This window comes from Leucopleurus acutus (genome assembly GCF_964270905.1).
Source record: "Leucopleurus acutus genome assembly, chromosome: 1".
Taxonomy (NCBI): Eukaryota; Metazoa; Chordata; class Mammalia; order Artiodactyla; family Delphinidae; genus Leucopleurus; species Leucopleurus acutus.
Window position 1 is genome coordinate 36,393,115 of NC_139142.1, and position 18,676 is coordinate 36,411,790.

The window sequence follows — 18,676 nt, forward strand, 5'->3', positions numbered from 1 at the left end:
TCCCAGTTCATAGGTATTTCAGCCTATTCTTGACCACTTCGAATGTTGAGGCCACACTACCTCCCTGTGCAGTTTTCATCAGAGAAGAGAGGGGTAACTGTGGGTGTTCTAGAAAAGTCTTCTTGGAAGAACAGAAATTGGGCATTCAGCTTTTCAATTCAACTATCGTAGAATTACTACTTATTTTGGGGGAGGAGGCCAGGGACTATCTTGAACGAAATGAGTCAGGAGGGATAAGAAGTGGGACTGGGTTGTAATAGCTTTCTGTACGTGTAGCTATGGAGCCCAAGAATCCCAATAGAAGATAATCTTTGAAAATTGCATATATTAAGAGGACCATCTCTCCCCTCTCCTTTAATCATTCCCAGTGGACATTTGTGTCTGTGTTGGACGTGATGTGCTGATAGGTGGTGTTAAGATAGAGGGCTGATGGGCCAATCCCTATATCAGAGCTGAGCAGCACCTGTTCCCCATTCAAATCCCTGTAAGAACTGTTGGGGCCGTGATCCCTCCCCTCCTCCCCCATCCAAGCAGCTGCAGCATGACCGAAGTCATTTCTTAGTAGCAGATTTTTCCATGATGAGGGCAGACAAGTTGTGACATGTGGACCTGAAGTCCCTGCCTGGTGACAGAAACTGGAGCAGAAGGATTAAAATGACCAAACAGCAGTGGACTAGAATGACCAGGATGTTGCAAATGTACGGGCATCCTTGATGGTGGCAACCATGGATAGGAATCTTGAGACTTTAAGAACCCCCAAACCGCACCCTCCTGATGAGGAACTGGAAGCCAGGCTGGGTCAGAATGGGAACGGTAGAGTGTGGGGAAGCAGAGTGTGCTCTGGGGAGAGGCAGCAGCTTGGCCCAGGCACTGCTGGTGATGTCCATCTGCTGGAAAGTTCACCCACAGGTGGTATGCTTGCCCGGGCCTCATTGTCACCCTATGGTCCTGAAGCTCCCCTACTCTGCTGTGCTGGGAGCCGTGTGCTCAGTCTTAGCCGTAATGAGACTGAGCCGTAATTTCTAGGTGGAGACGTCTGCTAGACGGATGGAGGTGCCAGGCTGGAGACGGGGGATGGGGGGAGGAAGTTGGGGCTGGCTGTAGATTTAGAGTACCCTGCACTGGGCAGCTCACTGGTTCTCCTGATGTTTTAGTGAGTGTTTAACTATTCTTTAAGGTGTCTGTGAATGTGCAATGAGATTATGATCAAAGGGAGTAGAAGAACGTTCTGTTTTGGTAAAAGTATTGGCAGAAAATTTCCAGGGAAACTTTAGGATTTAATCTTTTGACCTGGGTTGCCATAGTAGCAAAACATGTTAAAAGCAGGTTTGGGGTAGCATAAAGGGGCAGAACAAAATAGGAAGCAAGTGAGGGGGTCAAACCTTACAACTAAAGAGAAAATAGAGATAGAGAAGGTCTAAATTCTCGGTTTAAGGAAGACTGTATTTAAGCTATTGCAGTAGCCTGCACCGGTGACCCTGCTAAGGAAACACAGCATCAGCCTGTATTTCCCCCATTTCTCACTCCTGGACTTTGTTGCTGCTCACGTTTGTGTGGTACAGGAAAGAGGGGATAGGGTTGGGAGGGAAAGAAAAGAACATCCATCCTCTGCTGCTCAGCGCTATGGGAAGGGCTGAAGTGAGCTCTACCTAGGACTCTGGCAGCACCCTGCAGGCGGGGAGAGGAGCTGCCACGGCGGCCACCTCCTGGGTTCCTACCCGCCCTGGGAATTAACTGAGCATAGCACGTGGGCTTGAAATTCCGAGGCCTAACACCTGATCTCAGAAGCAGACGGGGCCCTGGGCACATGAGCGAAGGGCAGAGCTGTGGGTTGCATCAGTGATGTTGTGAAATCCATTTCCCAGGCAGGCGCTCCTTCTGCAAGTGAGTGCGCTGTGCGATCACATGAGCTCTTCAGTACTGAGCTGCGGGCAAGTCTTCTAGGCACCCATCCCACTCAAAGTGTAACCTGGGGTCAGGGGGCGGCAGAAGCTCGCCGTGTGGGGCTGAGCCTCGGACTGTGCTTTTGGAGACGGGCCTGCCCCGCTGCTGAACGGGCAGGCTGACGGACAGGGAAGGTGGGCTGTCCTGGGCGCGGAGTCCCACAGACCACAGAAGACCCACCTGCAGTCTGACGAGGGTCTGGTGGGTTGCGAGAAGGGCTTCTAGGGGGCTTCAGGGTGAACTGGGGAGTAAATGGACATGGAACTTCTTCTTATACCTTTTTTCCTGGGTGGGCTGGCAGGGAAGAGAGGTGCAATTTGGGGCCTATTTTTAGCCATGGAATTGCTGTCTGCCATGCGCATGGAGGGCCAGTCTGGCTGCATAGATGACTTATATCCTTAAAGACGTGACTGAATCACCTTGGCTCCAAGTTCCCCTCCGATATCAACTTAGATGTCATTTCCATGAACCCCCCCATTTGGTTGGGTGTCCCCACCGTGTGTCCCCAGCCTATGCTGTTCTTTTCAGTCATGGTGGTTTCTTTATTGCCATGCCTTTGAAGGGCCGTTGTGACAATTATGGGTGACCCTGGGTTGAATTTGGTTTTAGGCATATTTTGTTTTGTTTTATTTTCCTGGAATAACCATCTGTAGCTTTCCTGTTTTCTTATTTTCTTCTCTTCTGCCTCTCACACCTGATTCTCCCCTTGCCTCTGAGCACACTGGCCCAGCCCCCAGCCCCTTGGCCCTGATGGGATGCCATCTGGGCAGGCTGCTGGGGTGGGCATGGCTGGGGGAGGGGGCAGGAGGAAGAGGGCTTCTCTTTAGTTTCTGAATCTCTTTCCTTGGTGTTTGTCTTCAGGGACCTGACCCTTCTAAAAAAAAAAAAAGAAAGAAAGAAAGAAAAAACACCTAGCGTTGTGTGTTTAGACGCGCACGTGTGTTTTTTTTCACGTTCCGGCAGAGCCGCTGCCCGGCTGCAGCCTCCTCCGAGCTGCAGTCGCAGGCGGCACGGGCGTTTTTAAGCAGGGTGACTTGCTGTCGAGTGGCTGCTCTTCTGCTCCCGGGGCCATCAGTCTTGTCTTGAACGCCCGGTCCTGCTGGTCTGCCCGCTCAGGCTCATCTTTCTGGGGCAGACTTATTTACGGAGCCGCGGCAAAGGTAATCTCACTCCCTGGGCCCCGCAGCCTGGGCCCCTCTCAGCCACGCTTAAAAATAGCCTGAGACGAGAAGGAGAGCCAGGGTCTGGTTACCTCCTGCACGCACGATCCGATCTCACCTCGCCGTCTGCATCTGGCAGCTCGGCCCTGCTCAGGGGCCAGCGGTCAGCCTGTCAGCCCCTCCCCACTCGCAGCTCCAAGCTGGTGGTGGTTTCCCTTAAGGGAAGTAGGGAAGGGCGTGGTGGAGGGAGGAGGGCCCTCCCAGCCACCTCCGCGGGGCCAGCCGAGTAGGACATCTCAGCCCTGGAAGCAGCGCGTCTGTGCAAGACGACAGGCTGTCAGAAGGGACGAGGGTGTGCTGGGTCCCAGGCCTGGAATCACGCGGATACCCGGTGGGGTGATGGCTGGCTCCCCTGCCTTCCCCCACCCCGCCCCCTGCCTGCCGCATGAGTAGCAAACACCTTGGCCAAGCCCTGGAAGCCGGGGAGTGCCCTCTGACCCCGTGTGCCATGTTCGTTCCCCACCTGCTTTCGTAAAGTGGCCTCTTCCCAGTCTGGCCTCTTCCCGGCCGCAGCAGTAATTCCCGAGATGACCTTGGGGAGGCCTCATCCTAGGAGGCCTTGGTTTCCTCCCTTGTGCAGTTAGGGTGGATAATTCTGGCTCCTCCTGTCTTACCGCAAAGGCCTGCGGTGGGATTGATTCATCAGATGGGGGAAAAGGAGCCTGAAGTGATTCAGTCTGAAAAATAAGGGCTCTGCGGATGCAGTCACGCTTGGATTGGTGAACTGGCTTCACTTCTTCCTCAAGCGTGTGCCTGCTTGGGTGGTGAGTGTGTGTGCTGGACTGAGTGCGTGTGTGACGTGCATGTGTATGCACGCGCTCCGGGAGAGAGTGGCTTACCTCACAGCTCACTCGCTGTCGACACTTGTCATTTGTCTGCCTCACAGCCTCCCCTACTCCCACCCCTTTTGTTCTCTTGGATAGGAAGGCTCTGGGCTCCCTGTTCTGTGTCACAGACTTGATCTTGGAGTCCTGTAAGCTCCCTGGGGAGAGCACTGAAGGGCAGGTACGGGGGAGGAAGTTAAGACTGAAGGGAAGCCGGTCTTTTTCCAAAGGCCCAGGACATTGAGGACCCAGCCCGGCCTCTCTAGCCTCCTGTCCCGCTTTTCTCTCTGACCTCGCCCTCACCTCCAGTTATATCGTAAGGTTCCTAAGTTTCGCCACACCCTTTCTTACCTTCAGAACAGTGCACCTGCTCGTTATTCCTTTTGTTTGGACCCGTTCCCTTCCACCTATCCCTTTATAGGATGCCTCCAAGCTTCCTCTAGGAATCCGCTCAAACTCTCCTTCCCCGGATACCCAGCCTCTAGCACGAGTCCCTCATGCTCCCTCATCCTTTCCTAGTCGTGGCACAGCATCACACCTTGTTGTAACGGCTTCTTCAATCCTCTGTCTTGCTGCCAGAGTAGAAGCTCCACGAGGACAGGGCCCTTCCTGTCTTGCTCATAATTGCCTGGCACAGTGCCTGCCGCCTCGTAGGGACTGGGCGCATCTTTGACATAATCATGAATGAATGAGCCTCGTGAATGCGTGACAGGCAAGTGAGGAACCCAGTGCTCCCGACGCCCATGTTCACGGCACAGATGAACACACACAGCTCCGCTGTCGGTGGGATCCCCTCACCACCGCACACCACCATCGTGCCTGGGATGCAACAGGAGAGCTTGTCCAAGCACCTGGGCGTACTTCAGAGGAGGCCAAACCAAGGGCCCAGCTTTCTGAATGTTTGCTGCAGGGAAAGAACTCGGAGGGCTCTTGGGCAGCCCCTGGGAGGAGTTAACTTTCCCCAGTGCAGCTGCAGGGGCTGGTGGCACCAGTGGCATCTTAAAGCTCATGCTCTCCTCTCTCCCCACTGATTCATGTTTGAGTCAGACTCAGCCAACTCCCAGCTTCTCCTCTCTCCTGCCCTGTCCCCACCTCCCCGCCAGGTTGGGTCCTGGCCCCAGTCCACAGGATGGAGCTGCTATTCCCAGCTCGTCCATGCCAGCCTCTGACTCCCAGGAGAGCCAGCCCCCTCGGTGGCCGCCGCAGCGGGTTTGGAGGCAGCGGGCCTGCCTGCGACTGACGTCTCCACCTGCTGGCTGTCCTGACCCTTGCTGCGTGCAGCTCTCCGTCCCCGCCGCCACTGCCGCCCGTACCATTGCTGCTTCTGCTGCTGCATTATTTTATACCTGACAACCTGGAGACCCTGGGTAGGAAGCATGGCCAGGCAGAGGGCACCGTGCGCTGCTCCCGCAGGATATACTCCTGTTGGACGCTCCAAATAAGTTTCCCCTGAGACAAAGTCCAAGGGGGTGGGCACTAACCCTCTGACTATGTTGCTGTCCGCCCCCAGGGACCCTTCCATGAAGACTGAGGCAGGCATAGCTGCTGAGAGCCTGCTGACATGACATCGGCCACGGAGGTTGAAAACGTGGGCAACCAGCCACCATACAGCCGGATCAATGCCCGCTGGGATGCCCCGGACGATGAGCTGGATAATGACAACAGCTCAGCCAGGCTCTTTGAGAGGTCCCGGATCAAGGCCTTGGCAGGTACTCTTCGGGGCCGTGGCGGTTAGGGGAGCCGCTCGCCTAATCCCGAGGTTCACTGCCCTTCCCGCCTGTGGTGAATCCTCTGTGTGCATTGGCGTGAGCCCTAGCAGGGCGGTGATGGAGACATGGCTGCGTGGCTCAGAGGCATGGGCCCCTCGGGAGGGAGCACAGATCAGGCAGCCTCTCCTCCCACATGTCCCCCACTTCCTCCCAGGTGTGAGGTGCTGCAGGTGGACCCTTGGCCTCAACCTCTGTCCTGAATGACCTGTGTCCAAAGTCAGAAGTGAAAGAAGGTCTGGGCGAAGGGGTGTGTGAGGGGCGGGACAGCCGGGCAGGGGGGCGTGGACCTCATCATGTACCTCGATCCCCTGCCTGGTCCTGGATAGAGGAACTGTCATCATCTTCTCTGTGGCCCCGAAAGGAAAGGGTGATTCGATAGGAAACTGAGAACAGATAACGTCTTCTCCACACTGCCTCAGAAAGGAGGATTTTCTGGACTAAACCTCTTATCAAACTGGAATTAGATTTTTTTTTTAATACATTTATTTATTTTTGACTGCGTTGGGTCTTCGTTGCTGTGCGCGGGCTTCTCACTACGGTGGCTTCTCTCGTGGAGCGCAGGCTCAGTAGTTGTGGCGCAAGGGCTTAGTTGCTCCACGGCATGTGGGATCTTCCCGGAGCAGGGTTCGAACCCACGTCCCCTGCAATGGCAGGCGGATTCTTAACCATTGCGCCACTAGGGAAGTCCCTGGAATTAGATTTTTACTTAGCAGGTTCATAATAGATTTGTGTGTGTGTGTCTGAGAGAGAGAGGGAGAAAGAAAGAGAGAGAGGGAGAGAGAGAGGGAATCTTTAATCTCTAGTGGAAATGGCTTCTCCTCCCCCTGCTGGCTGAGATCTGATTCTTGGGATTTTTCCCCCCTCCAACCCCTGTGACCATTGCCTCCATGGAGCCCTGCCCAGGGTAGCTATGTTCTGACCCTAAGTCCTTGACCAATAAAGAGAGTTTGGGTTACGTGGGGTGGTGTATGGGTCTAAACTAGGAAAGGGGTTGGATTCCTTCACCTGCTCCACCAGTGATCGGCCCAGATCAGACTCGCTTCCCCCATCATCGACTGTTCCATCTTCTGCCTTGTTTGAAGGGCACAGCCTTCCCATAAGCACTCTCTGGGCTGATTCTCCCACTGCCCCTCGCTCATGGCCCTCTCTGAGGTGCCTTCCACCTTCTCTCCCTCCACTCTGTTCCCAGGTGCCTGGGTCTCCAACTGACCTTGCGTCACGAGCAGGGCCCCTCTGAGGCCATGATGACATTTCACCTCCGGAGTGTCTGGGTTTCCCATCCCTGTAAAAGGGATGGGGTGGCTCATTCCCTTGTCACGGTGGAGAATCCTTTCAGGTCTCAGCCGTCACCCTTTTGGTCCTTGCTCTTTGCAGGAAACGCCCTTTCTTCTTCCTTCATCTCCTCCTCACCATCCCTTACCCCACAAAATCCGTCCTTGGTTTTCCTAGGGGATGTATACTGGCACCAACCCCAGTGTAATTTTAACCTCTTTAAATAACCAAACTTGGAACCCTTGCCTTTGCCAGTCTGGTGACCTTCTTTGTGTCTCATGCTGGCTGGGTCTGGCTGCAGTGACCCTGGGATACAGCTGGAGGGAGAGCGGTACTGTGTTCCATAAAGTTTGCCAAAGAGCAGCTTGAGGAGTGGGGCTGTCTTTCGTGTTTCACGGGTAACCTGTTTTTTAAGAAATCGAGGTAAATTCCATTTTAACAATTATCAGTCACGTTCCTACTATGTGTAAAGCTAAACCCCTACCCAGACATGAATGTGGAGAGGAGGGGGCACAGAGTTGGATTCAACATAGTATGCGTCCCTGAGGAGTTTATGATCTATTAGGGAAGTGAACCATGTTCATCATTAATTAGCATGAGTAGAATTAGAGAAGAACTATGGGAAAGACACATAATTAAATAGCAATGAGAGAACAAAGGGGGAGATGCCGGGAGCATCAGGGACTTGTCTATGGAAGAGGTGGCCCTGGGGCCGGGGATTGAAGGGTGTGTGTGGTTCTAACAGGCCGATGGGCTAAGAGTTGGTCCAGTTGGCGGGTCTGTGTGGTAGCCTGGCCTGAGTGATGCGCAGCCTGGGAAACTGGTAGAACTGGGTTGAGCAGGAAGGGGCCTCCACCAGCCTTGCCTGTTCCTCACTACGAGTGTGCATCTCATCTATCAAAGCATCTGAAAGCCCCCCAGAAGGAGAGGAACCGCAGAGTGTAGAGCTGCATGCCTGGACCTTAGTCATTTAGAACATCTGGCTAACAAGTAAACATGCAAGGTTGGGGTCCATTCAGGATTTTTTAAAACAAAGAAAACCCTAACCAGTTTACTGAATTTCCTCTCCTGAGAGCCCACTCTGAGTGACCTGTGGGAGAAACTAAAGCTTTGAGAAGGTCCAAAGTAGAGTGGTTGGGTAGCCAGAGCAGAGAAAGGGAGCGTCAGTCTCCCACACCCACCTCCCCACTGGTTTTAACTTCTTGACGTTTTTCTCTTCAGTGCCGTCTTTGGGGCCGACTTGGCAGTCTAGGCGGGGTCAGCCTTTCCAAAGAGGCTTAGGAAGCAGAGGCTGCCTTTGGTCGCTATTATTCCAGCGTGCTCTGAGGCCACTCCCCCACTCCCAGGAGTACTACGGCAAGGAAGGCGTGCAGCCCTGTATTTCTTAAAAGATGGCGGTGATCTGCTTTGTACGTATACATGGCAGCGTTGGAGATGTTGGCCTGGTCTTTCCCATCTCAAATCGAAGGTCCTGGGATGAGGAGGAAAATGTCACAAGACCCAGATTGAGGTCCTGGTTCCAGTGCTAATGCTACTGCCATGGAGGACAGTTCACTCAATCTCCTGGGTTTTTCTTTTTATAAATTTATTTTATTTTTGGCTGCGTTGGGTCTTTGTTGCTGAATGCGGACTTTCTCTAGTTGCTGCGAGCCGGGGCTACTCTTCGTTGCGGTGCGCGGGCTTCTCATTGCGGTGGCTTCTCTTGTTGGGAGCACTGGCTCTAGGCACGTGGGCTTCAGTAGTTGTGGCACAGGGGCTCAGTAGTTGTGGCTCACGGGCTTAGTTGTTCCGCGGCATGTGGGATCTTCCTGGACCAGGGCTCGAACCCGTGTCCCCTGCATTGGCAGGTGGATTCTTAACCACTGCGCCACCAGGGAAGCCCCCAATCTCCTGTTTTACGCAATGAAGACAGTAGTATTTTCCCAAGGTAGTTGTGAAGATCAAGTAAGATAAGGTTTATGAAAGTTATTTTATTAATAATATACTAGGTGAATGTTAGTATTTATAGGAAATCTTCTTAAGAATAGTATCTTTCTTTCTTTTTTTTTTTTTTTTGGCCTTGCAGCTTGTGGGATCTTCTCAGTCCCCCCACCAGGGATCGAACCTGGGCCCTTGGCTGTGGAAGCGCTGAGTCCTAACCACTGGACCGCCAGGGAACTCCCAGGAATAGTATCTTTCTGTCCCTTCTCTTCTCCCAACTTCAGATATTCAAGTTCATCAGCTCAGTCAATGTCCCAGTTACCTTGGCCTGTTCCAGGGCCAGTTTCTTCCCTCTTAACCCCCACCCTCCTTCATCTTAGAAGGCTTGGGTTGGAAAAAAGAGCCAGGGACCAGCGGAATTAGGCTAATGCTTGCCCTTCGAGCTCTTGGCTTGGTCCCCAGGGACCCAGGGGCCATGGGGATGAAGCCCGCTGCTGTGCAGATCTTTCTCCAGAGGCATCCAGCCTAGGCCCCAGGTGTGTGTCTGCCGTCAGCTGGGTGACAGGAAGGCCCAAGAAACCAGAGGACGGTGAGGCCCTGTGAGATGCTCTTCCTAGTGTGGCAGCTCTTCCTGGTCCCTCTCTGCTTAGTGACCTGTGGTTAGAGGACTTGCATTAGGTTAGCTGGACTCCATCTATTCTGCCTCTTAAGTCATCTTCCTCTCAGCTCCAAAGGAAGCACTCCCTATTCAGCCTTTCAGACCATTCACGGCTCTTCCGCCCAGGGCCGAAATAAACAAGCCATCTGGTTATTCTGCCTGGAAACTGCCACGTTGGTATACAAATACCTGACTCCTCTCCAGAATGAATTACTCTGGGTTCAAAACTGGATCAGCCTGACTAAAGCGAAAGGGGAGGTGGGTAAGAAGACACTGCAGGAGGCTCCTGGATGGGAATGGATTTGACCTTGGCATGCCAAGGGGAGGGTTGGGGGCCCAGCAGGAATATTCGCAGGTAGGTCCCTGGGCAGATGTTGCACCCAGTGTCAGCCTCTAAAGCTGACAGCGCTTCCTGAGGTTCAGCGGTGGCTAAGTCCTGAGGCTTCTTCCTGAACGGGAGGCCATTCTCTGCTTTGATGACTGCCTCTGGCCCCCTCCTACTTTTCAGACCTGCTTTGAAAGTTAGAGGAAGGGGAGCAGCTGGAAAGCCCAAGTTCCTATCCCTCCAAGAGGTTCCAGCCTTCGCGTTTCAGTAAAAAAAAAAGCTCCCAGTGTCTCCTCGAGCCATCCTCATCCTCATTCACCCCGTTTCCTGTCCTTCACACTGGGCGCCATTAGGCAAACATTTGTGGGTCTGAATGAGGGATGGAGCACTGCGGGCTGCGGGGAATTTTCAGCCAGAACGCCTGCCCTTTGTGCCCTCTTTCCTCATCCCAGAGGAGGCCTCTGCCTGCACGCACCCTCGCACCTGGTTGTGTACCCCTGTGATCTGGGTGAGGATGCTGCCTCGGGGCAGATGTGGCCGCACTGGGCGGGGATGGTGGTGGGGGGGGGGCGGGGTTTGGAGGAAGGCAACAGAAAGATGCCCTGAAAAGAGAAACCTTGTGCCTTAGCCTCCATCGCACATCCCCTGCCTGCCTTATGCACGCACACAGCTCAGCCTCCCCGCATCCCAAGTGCCGCCCGCTGTGTGATTTCCAGCTCACTGATGCAGAGGCATCTGGAAGGTTGCAGTGCAGAGAGCAGGCTGGGGCCTCCTGAGGAGGCTGTGAGGAGGGGAGGACCCGACACGCCCTTTCTCCCCCTTTTTGGCTCATTGAACAATTACTAAGGGACTGACTACACAGAGCCTCCCTTTTAAGACAAAATGCACGAAATTATGTAGCCCACTCTGCTTGTGCCTTTAAATCAGAATCCAAGTCGTGGTTCAAACTAGAGATGTGCTTCCTTTCCACATTGTCTCTTTGTAGCCTTCTTACTAGAAATGAGGTGAGGCCAGAGGTGAGGTTGCTTTAGGACAATTCAGAGAACGCAACAGGGCAGCGGGTGCACTGCAGGCCGTGTCCCTGTACCCTGAAGCACATGGTCGCTGCCACTCTGCACCTTGAATGTCTTCCAGACCCACTGTGCCCAGGCCCCAAGGTTAAGTTCTGCGACCGGCAGGTATTCCATCAGAGCTTTAGGACAGTGGTCCTCAGACCCTGGCACTCCCTGCCCACCAGCCTGGACCCTCCGGAAACTCCCCAGAGAGGGTGGTATGGGCTCCTTCCTGACTCTGGTGGCAAAAAGTGACGCTTAGTCTCACCCCACCTGCACCAGGGTGACTCTGAGCCCAGGTGCCCCAGTTGTGTGAGAAGGGCTTTGTGTCCGAAGGGTGAATGATTTCTTTCAGAGAGCAGGATTCCGTCACAGTTGTGCCAGGAGGGGTCAGCAGCCTGACCCCTGGCACAGGGGTGCTTCTTGGCAGCCTGTTAAGTTGACAGTTTCAAAAACAGCTGCTGGAGACCAAGGCATCAGGTGTGCATGGCCCAAATGTCTCTCTTAAGCCACCTGTGAGAACAAAGATGGTGTCATTAACGAGAAATTTTTAAAATGTTTTCTTCTCAGATTTCAAAACACGGAATGGAGTTCTATTTAGAGACTAGATATTGGGAAAATGTACTATTCACAGAAATATCTTTAATCATCAGCAATCATTTTAATGTGCTGTCAGAAGAAAAACATAATTGGCTCAGCAGCTCTTGGAGGTCAGCCATTGTGAGTTCTCCTTCTTCCCCTGAGACAGGCCACTGTGCAGAGAAACCTGCCAGTTACCTGTGTAGACCAACCTACGAGGGAGGCCAGTGTGCCACCTGCACTGTGTGGTCCGGGGCAGTTTCCCCTGCCCAGGACGTAACACTTTCTCCCATTGTCCCCTCTTGATAAAAACTGTTCCTCCTCTTTGAGAATGCTTTGCAGAACCACAGCTGTTCCCCTGTTCTGGGTGACTGCTATCTATCATCGTGAAGATGCTTTATCAAATATTAATACACCAAGGTTAATAATGAGACTCTGTTCCCTCCCCATGCGGCGCAGTCTGAGTGAGCCATGTTAATAGCCTCCTCCATCTTTGGGACATTCCTATGGGCTGTCAGCTTCATTCCCAAGGGCAGGTTCTGATACCAGGCCTGGACTGTGCTTTTGGGTCCTGGGAGCAGCCAGCACTCCCTCCCTTCTCCCCCCATGGGGTCCCCCCTGCGTGCTGCTTGGCTGAAGAGATGCCAAGAATGTCATTTTCAGAGCATCTGTGGCAATTGTTCATTTTCCCTTTTTATCATGTCACTGAGACAGAATGACAGGGAGGCTGGTAGCAGCTTAGTCTCTGGGAGAATTTTGCCTCCGAACCCTTTGGCCTTCAGACTCTGGAAACTGGATCAACCAGGGCACCTTGTTCTACAGTCTAGTGAGAAATTCAGATAATCACACATGTGTCTTTGTACATATAGACATGCATGTCATGACAAATGATGATAAATGCTATTAACTGGGAACTGTGCGTTTATAACATAACCCACAGCTTATAACTCACCCAAGGATGAGTAGGGGCTTGTTTTAGTGAGAGTGTGGACTGGTGGGTGGAGACAGGAGGGGCAGACAGGAGCCACATCACGGGGGCCTTAAAGGCCATGGGTATCTTGGCCAAGCAGCGGGCAACTCTAAAGCGGTGGCTGAGGGGTTTAATGAGGCGATTATTTGCAAAGGAGTGGCAGAGTTGAAGGGTCAAAGGGTGGGAGCCTTTAGCAGGGAGAGCTATAGGCTCTCAGGACAGGGGCTGTGGCCTTTAGTAAAGGGCTGGGTGGATGGCACTGCTCCCAACCCATAAAAGTGCTTTTCACAAAGAAGTGACCTGGTTATGTTTAGCTTTGAAAGATCACTCTGGCCTCAATGGGGAGAACAGGTTGTGGAGAGGCTGCACAGAAGTCCAGGAAAGAGAAGGTGGCAATGAGGGTCAGCTTGGTGGCCACAGGGAGCGGAAAGTGGTCCATCCCCACCACGTCATTCTTCTGTCCTCCTGCGGCTATCATGGAGTTTCCCCAGTGAGGTGACCTCGGCCAACTTACTTTTCTGTTCCTCCGGGCCTCAGTTTCCTCACCTGTAACACAAGGGGCTTGACACAGGAGGTCTTCCCAGCTCGTAGCCTGGGAAGAAGCTCCCTTGAGGTAGCGCTGACCACACGCCTTTACCCTGAACCGAGGAGCTTCGGCTCCTGGCTTTGGGGAAGGGAATTGATCCTTTTCAGTAAATCAGTGGGTTCTCCAGAAATTCTCTCTGTTTATTAAAGGCTAGGCTGAGGCTGGGTTCCTGGACCATCTTGACTTCTGCAGCCTTGTGTTCTCAGCGAGGGTCATCTCTCCATGCAGCCGCCACCTTGTGTGCATGACAACAGTGCTTGGTGTTTATACAGCTGCTTAGTGTTCTAGGTGCTTTTTTTTTTTTTTTTTTTTTTTTGCGGTATGCGGGCCTCTCCCGTTGCGGAGCACAGGCTCCGGACGCGCAGGCACAGCGGCCATGGCTCACGGGCCCAGCCGCTCCGCGGCATGTGGGATCCTCCCGGACCAGGGCGCGAACCCGCGTCCCCTTCATCGGCAGGCGGACTCCCAACCACTGCGCCACCAGGGAAGCCCTCTAGGTGCTTTTTAACCAGATGATCTCACTGCCCCTTCAGCCACTCTGAAGTAGGCAAGGTATAGCTATCACCATCCCCTTTATAGATGAGGGAGGTCACATGGCAGGGAGTGCCAGGACAAGACTGGAATCCCGGGGTGTTAACATCAGCCCTGTGCTGTTGAGGCTACAGCACTTGAGCTTTCTTGAATGTCCCTCAGACCTGCATGATCTCCCCTTCCACACCCCACCTGATACATCGGAATGGGAAAGTTTTGCTTTCACCAGCAGCCTCTAGAGCCTCTTTGATCAAAACCCTGAACTCATTTTTACTTCTGTCTTACAGCCTCCAAATGCTGTCACCTGCCCGGGCTAGCTGACCCTTGTTCTGTGATGCTGTCCAGATCAGCTCCTATCATTTCATTTCCATAGTTCACATGTTAGTGGGGCCACGGCACCTCAAACAGACTTCTGCAGCTGCCTCCAAGCTGGTTTCCCGGGCTCCAGCCTCTCCCCTGTCCAACCCCATTTGTGCAGGGCACTTAGAATCTTTATCCTCCAACAAATTTTTAGTGAAATGTCACTTTATCTGGCTCTTCTTTTCCCAGAGTATAAAGTTCAGATTCCCTAGACTGTCCTTTGACTCCTTTGCTCTGATGCGTTAACTGCTTTTCTCCCTCACCCCCAAAACATGCACCCACATAGCTACATGCACACACAAATACACATTTGCCAGTTTCCACCAGAGGCTTTGAAAAAGACCCCCTCTCCTTCCCTGCCATTCTAAAACCATTATAATTTTCAAGCCCCAGATCAAAACTAGCCTTCTTCAAAAAAAATTTTTTTAATTTAAACTGTTCTATGATAACTTCTCTTTTCCTATAATATATAAAAACTATTTTTTTAAAAACTAGGGTGATTGCTTTTGTATCTTTAAACATTTTAATACACAAGAATATATATTTAGTGTAGAAAAGATTAGAAAAGCAGGTAAGAAAGAGAAAACTAGAGACATTGTTAATATCCCATATAGCTATTGTAATGTCTATGGATATGTGACTGTGCATGTATATATATTAACATTATCTATAATCTTAGAATGTTTTTCACTGAGCAATATATTATGCATATTTTTTCATGTCTGTAAACGTGCAGATTATAATTTTCATGGCTGTATAGTCTTCCTTTGTATTAATGTACCCAGCTCTAGTTAACCAGCATCTTAGGTTCAACTCTGATCGCTTTTAGAGTCAGTTCTGTGTGCTTCACTCTTACACATCAAAGAGTATGTATATATTCAAATATGCATTTGCGGATGTAGTAAGCATCTTAAAGTTCTCTCTTAGAATCAACCCTAGTTGGATCTTAAATCCTTATGGGCAGGAGAACTATGTTCTTGCTGTTCACAATACCAGTGTAATGAAAGTTCATTGGTTGAAAGAAAAATTCCTCTCCAAACTAAACAGGAAGAGTAGAATTTGTGTCAGCATCATCAGTTATGATGTGTCCCTGAGGGTCTGCCCCGTGCTAGGCTTTATCATGGATTGGCATCTGTGTCACTGAGGTTTGTCACAAGTTCATGGGAGTTAAAGTATCCCTTGCTCAGGTTCCCTAAGCTCTTGGCTTCCTGACATGAGAAGGAGGGAAATCCCAAGTTGTAAACCTGCAAAGGGCTCAACATTAAATGCTTGTTTCCAGGCTAGTGGTCCATGGCCTCCCATGGTGCCTTTTCTCCCACTTGCCTTTCTGACCACCTAGCTTTACTGATAGCTTAAAGCCATGTGCTGGTAAAAAATACAGACTTGCTCAAGAAGGATACCTATTTGATTTTCATCAGTCATTTATTCCTCGGGGTTTGAGTTTTATACCCTATTTTTCTTCATGACATCTGTCGTTTCTTACTATAAAAGTAATACATGTTCATTGCAGATATTTTAGTAAACATAGATAAGCAAAAAAATGTCACCCACAGTCTTAATACCCAGCTATAACATAGCCCAACATTAGCTTTTTTCTCTGCATCTATGCATATAGGTTTGCAATATTGGGTTCATATTATGCATGTGGTTTTATAATCTGAATTTTCCCTCAAAATGTATTATAATATCCTTTCTTGCCTCTGAAAGGTCTTCTCCCACCTTCTTCATATATAGGCTGCTATTCTCTACTTTTGAGAGCAGATTTTTTAACAGAGAAAAGAGAGAGAGGCATGAAACAGTCAAGGAATTTTACAGGAAGCCATGGCAGGAATAAATAGATGGTCCTAGAACTGGGTGACTGTTTCCAAAGATAAGATATTTCAGCTTTACCATTTAGCTCAAGAACAGCCAATGGGTAAAAGGCTCTTATTTTTATAACAACCCCACTGGGGACTTTTAATGACAAACTTCCAGGATGTCCATGACTTCAGGAAGTAGAGTAGGTACCAGAGTGGGCGGTGCCAGCAGCTACTGTGCTACTGGCAAGAATGGTGGAGGGAGGTTGAAGGAAAAACCAAGCGGAAGTCTGGAGAGGTGTAACATAAGAGAAGGAAAGAGCCTTGACCCTAAGGGGAGGTGTGCGCTTTGATACCCTTGTAGGGAATATTCTAGAGGGCAAGTCCTTAGAGTGGCTGTGTGGCCACAGTGGGGCAGAGTGTACCTCGCTGCCCTCAAGACCCACAGACCTCACTCCCAGGCTCTGTCCCAGGGTGGGGAGGGTGTCACAGGAGTGTTCTCAGCTCATAAGCCACCTTCTTCTCCCTCCCACCTCTCTCGTGGGCTCAGGTGGTTGACTATGTTTATGAATTTTGTCTGGTGAAAAGTCCCTGACGCAGGGGTGCACAAAGGAACTAAACTATCTTGGAGAAGGGGGGGAGAAAAAGTTTAATATTTTCTTTAGAAAAAGAAAAGTGTGGGACTTCTCTGGCGGTCCAGTAGCTGGACTCTGCGCTTCCACTGCAAGGAACCCAGATTCAATCCCCGGTCGGTCGGGGAACTAAGATCCCGCAAGCTGTGCAGCGCAGCCAAAAAAAAAATGATGATTGTTAATATATTTCCATGTGTTCTACAAACAGATAAAGCCTTGGAAAACTGGCTCATTTTAAAAAAAGAAAAGAAAAGTGTATTTCTGTATTGAATAAGTAATACAGACACCCAGTAGGTGAAACTCAAAAGATACAAAAGGGCAAATAATAAGTTTCATTCCCATCTCAGTCCTCCAGACCCAGTTCTTTTCCCACAGCCAGTGTTACCAGTTTTTCATGTATCTTTCCAGGAATGTTTTATGCATATATTAGCAAATGGTCTATATTGTTTTTCTCAGCTTTTTTTTTTCACCATACATTGTCCCTTATTGTTCTTTTTTCCCCACCCAATGTATCTTTTTTTTCTTTTTTTTTTTTCTTTTTGGCTGCATTGGGTCTTTGTTGCTGCGCGTGAGCTTTCTCTAGTTGTGGCAAGCAGGGGCTACTCTTTGTTGCGGTGTGTGGGCTTCTCATTGCAGTGGCTTCTCTTGTTGCATAGCACAGGCTCTAGGCCCATGGGCTTCAGTAGTTGCAGCACGTGGGCTCAGTAGTTGTGGCTTGCAGGCTGTAGAGGACAGGCTCAGTAGTTGTGGCACACGGGCTTAGTTGCTCCACGGCATATGGGATTTTCCCGGACCAGGGCTCGACCCGTGTCCCCTGCATTCCTAACGACTGTGCCACCAGGAAAGTCCCCCCACCCAATGTATCTTGAAGATAGTTTTTTTTTTTTTTTTTTTTTTTTGCGGTAAGTGGGGCTCTCACTGCTGTGGCCTCTCCCGTTGCGGAGCACAGGCTCCGGACGCGCAGGCTCAGCGGCCATGGCTCACGGACCCAGCCGCTCCGCGGCACGTGGGATCTTCCCGGACCGGGGCACGAACCCGCGTCCCCTGCATCGGCAGGCGGACTCTCAACCACTGCGCCACCAGGGAAGCCCCTTGAAGATAGTTTTATATTAGTACACAAGTAGCCTTCTCATTCTTTTTACAGATATAGTATTCCATTGTATGGACATATAATTTTAATTTAACCAGTCCTCTATTGGTGGACATTTAGGCTGTTTCCAATCTCCTGCTATTTCCAAAAATGCAGTGAATTAACTCGTATGTAGATCATTTTGTAAATGTATGTCTATCTGAAGGATAAATTCCTAGAAGTGGAATTACTGGGTCCAAAAATACGTATAGTTGTAATTCTGATCCGTCTTGCCAAATTGCCTTTTATACCCTCTCCAGCAACGTGTGAATGTTTTTTTCCCCTGCATCCTTGCCAATGTGGTATTTTATCACACTTTTGGATCTTTGTGCATCTGATAAGTGAAACATAGTGTCTTGATGTACTTTCATTTCGCTTTTGGACCTTTAGTATCAAAATTTTAAAACATGCAAGAAAGTAGAGAAAAAGTACAAACAATCATCACCTTGATTTAACTGTTAATATTTGGCCATATTTGCTTGTCCATTTTGGGGTAGAGGTATTTTTAAAGTAAATTGAAGATTTATCATGACATTTTACTAGAATACTTAATTTATCAAAATACTTTAGTATGAATATCTGAATAACCAGAGCATTTCCCACCTAGCTATAATTCTGTTATTACACCTAATATAATTAAGAATTCCATAATACAATTTAATACCCACTTAATATTCAAATTTTCCCAGTTGTCTCAAAGATGTCTTTTATGATTAGTTTGTTCAAACTAATTAAGGACTGGATATTAAGTTTGTGTGTATGTGTATACTTGTAATTTGTACTTCTATTATAAATAGCTTGGACAACTTTTTATACATTTAAGAGACTTTTATAATTTTTTTCTATTAACTCTTTGTTCACATTCTTAGTCCATTTTGCTATTGGATTATTGGTCTTTTCCTCATTAATCTGTACATGCTCTTTACCATACTAGGTAAGGTAGCCCTTTGTGATATGAGTTACAGATAATTTTCCTTTGCTTGTTTGACTTTGCTTATGGTATTTTTATCTCACACAGAACTTTTTTTGATGCAGTTGAACTTTCAATCTTTTATTTTACTTTATGGCTTTTGGATTTTGTTTCAGAGTTAGAAGGCCCTTCTCTACAC

General features: G+C 50.0%; 1 protein-coding gene across 1 annotated transcript in view; it reads left to right on the forward strand.

Moving 5' to 3' along the window:
* Positions 1-5,549: 5,549 nt before the first annotated feature.
* Positions 5,550-18,676, forward strand: part of SPTB (spectrin beta, erythrocytic) — a gene marked incomplete at both ends in the record, with an annotated part of 65,771 nt that continues 52,644 nt past the window's right edge. The window contains one exon of the mRNA XM_082840800.1: positions 5,550-5,697. Coding sequence (XP_082696926.1) covers positions 5,550-5,697 — 148 coding nt within the window. The remainder of the gene's footprint in view (positions 5,698-18,676) is intronic.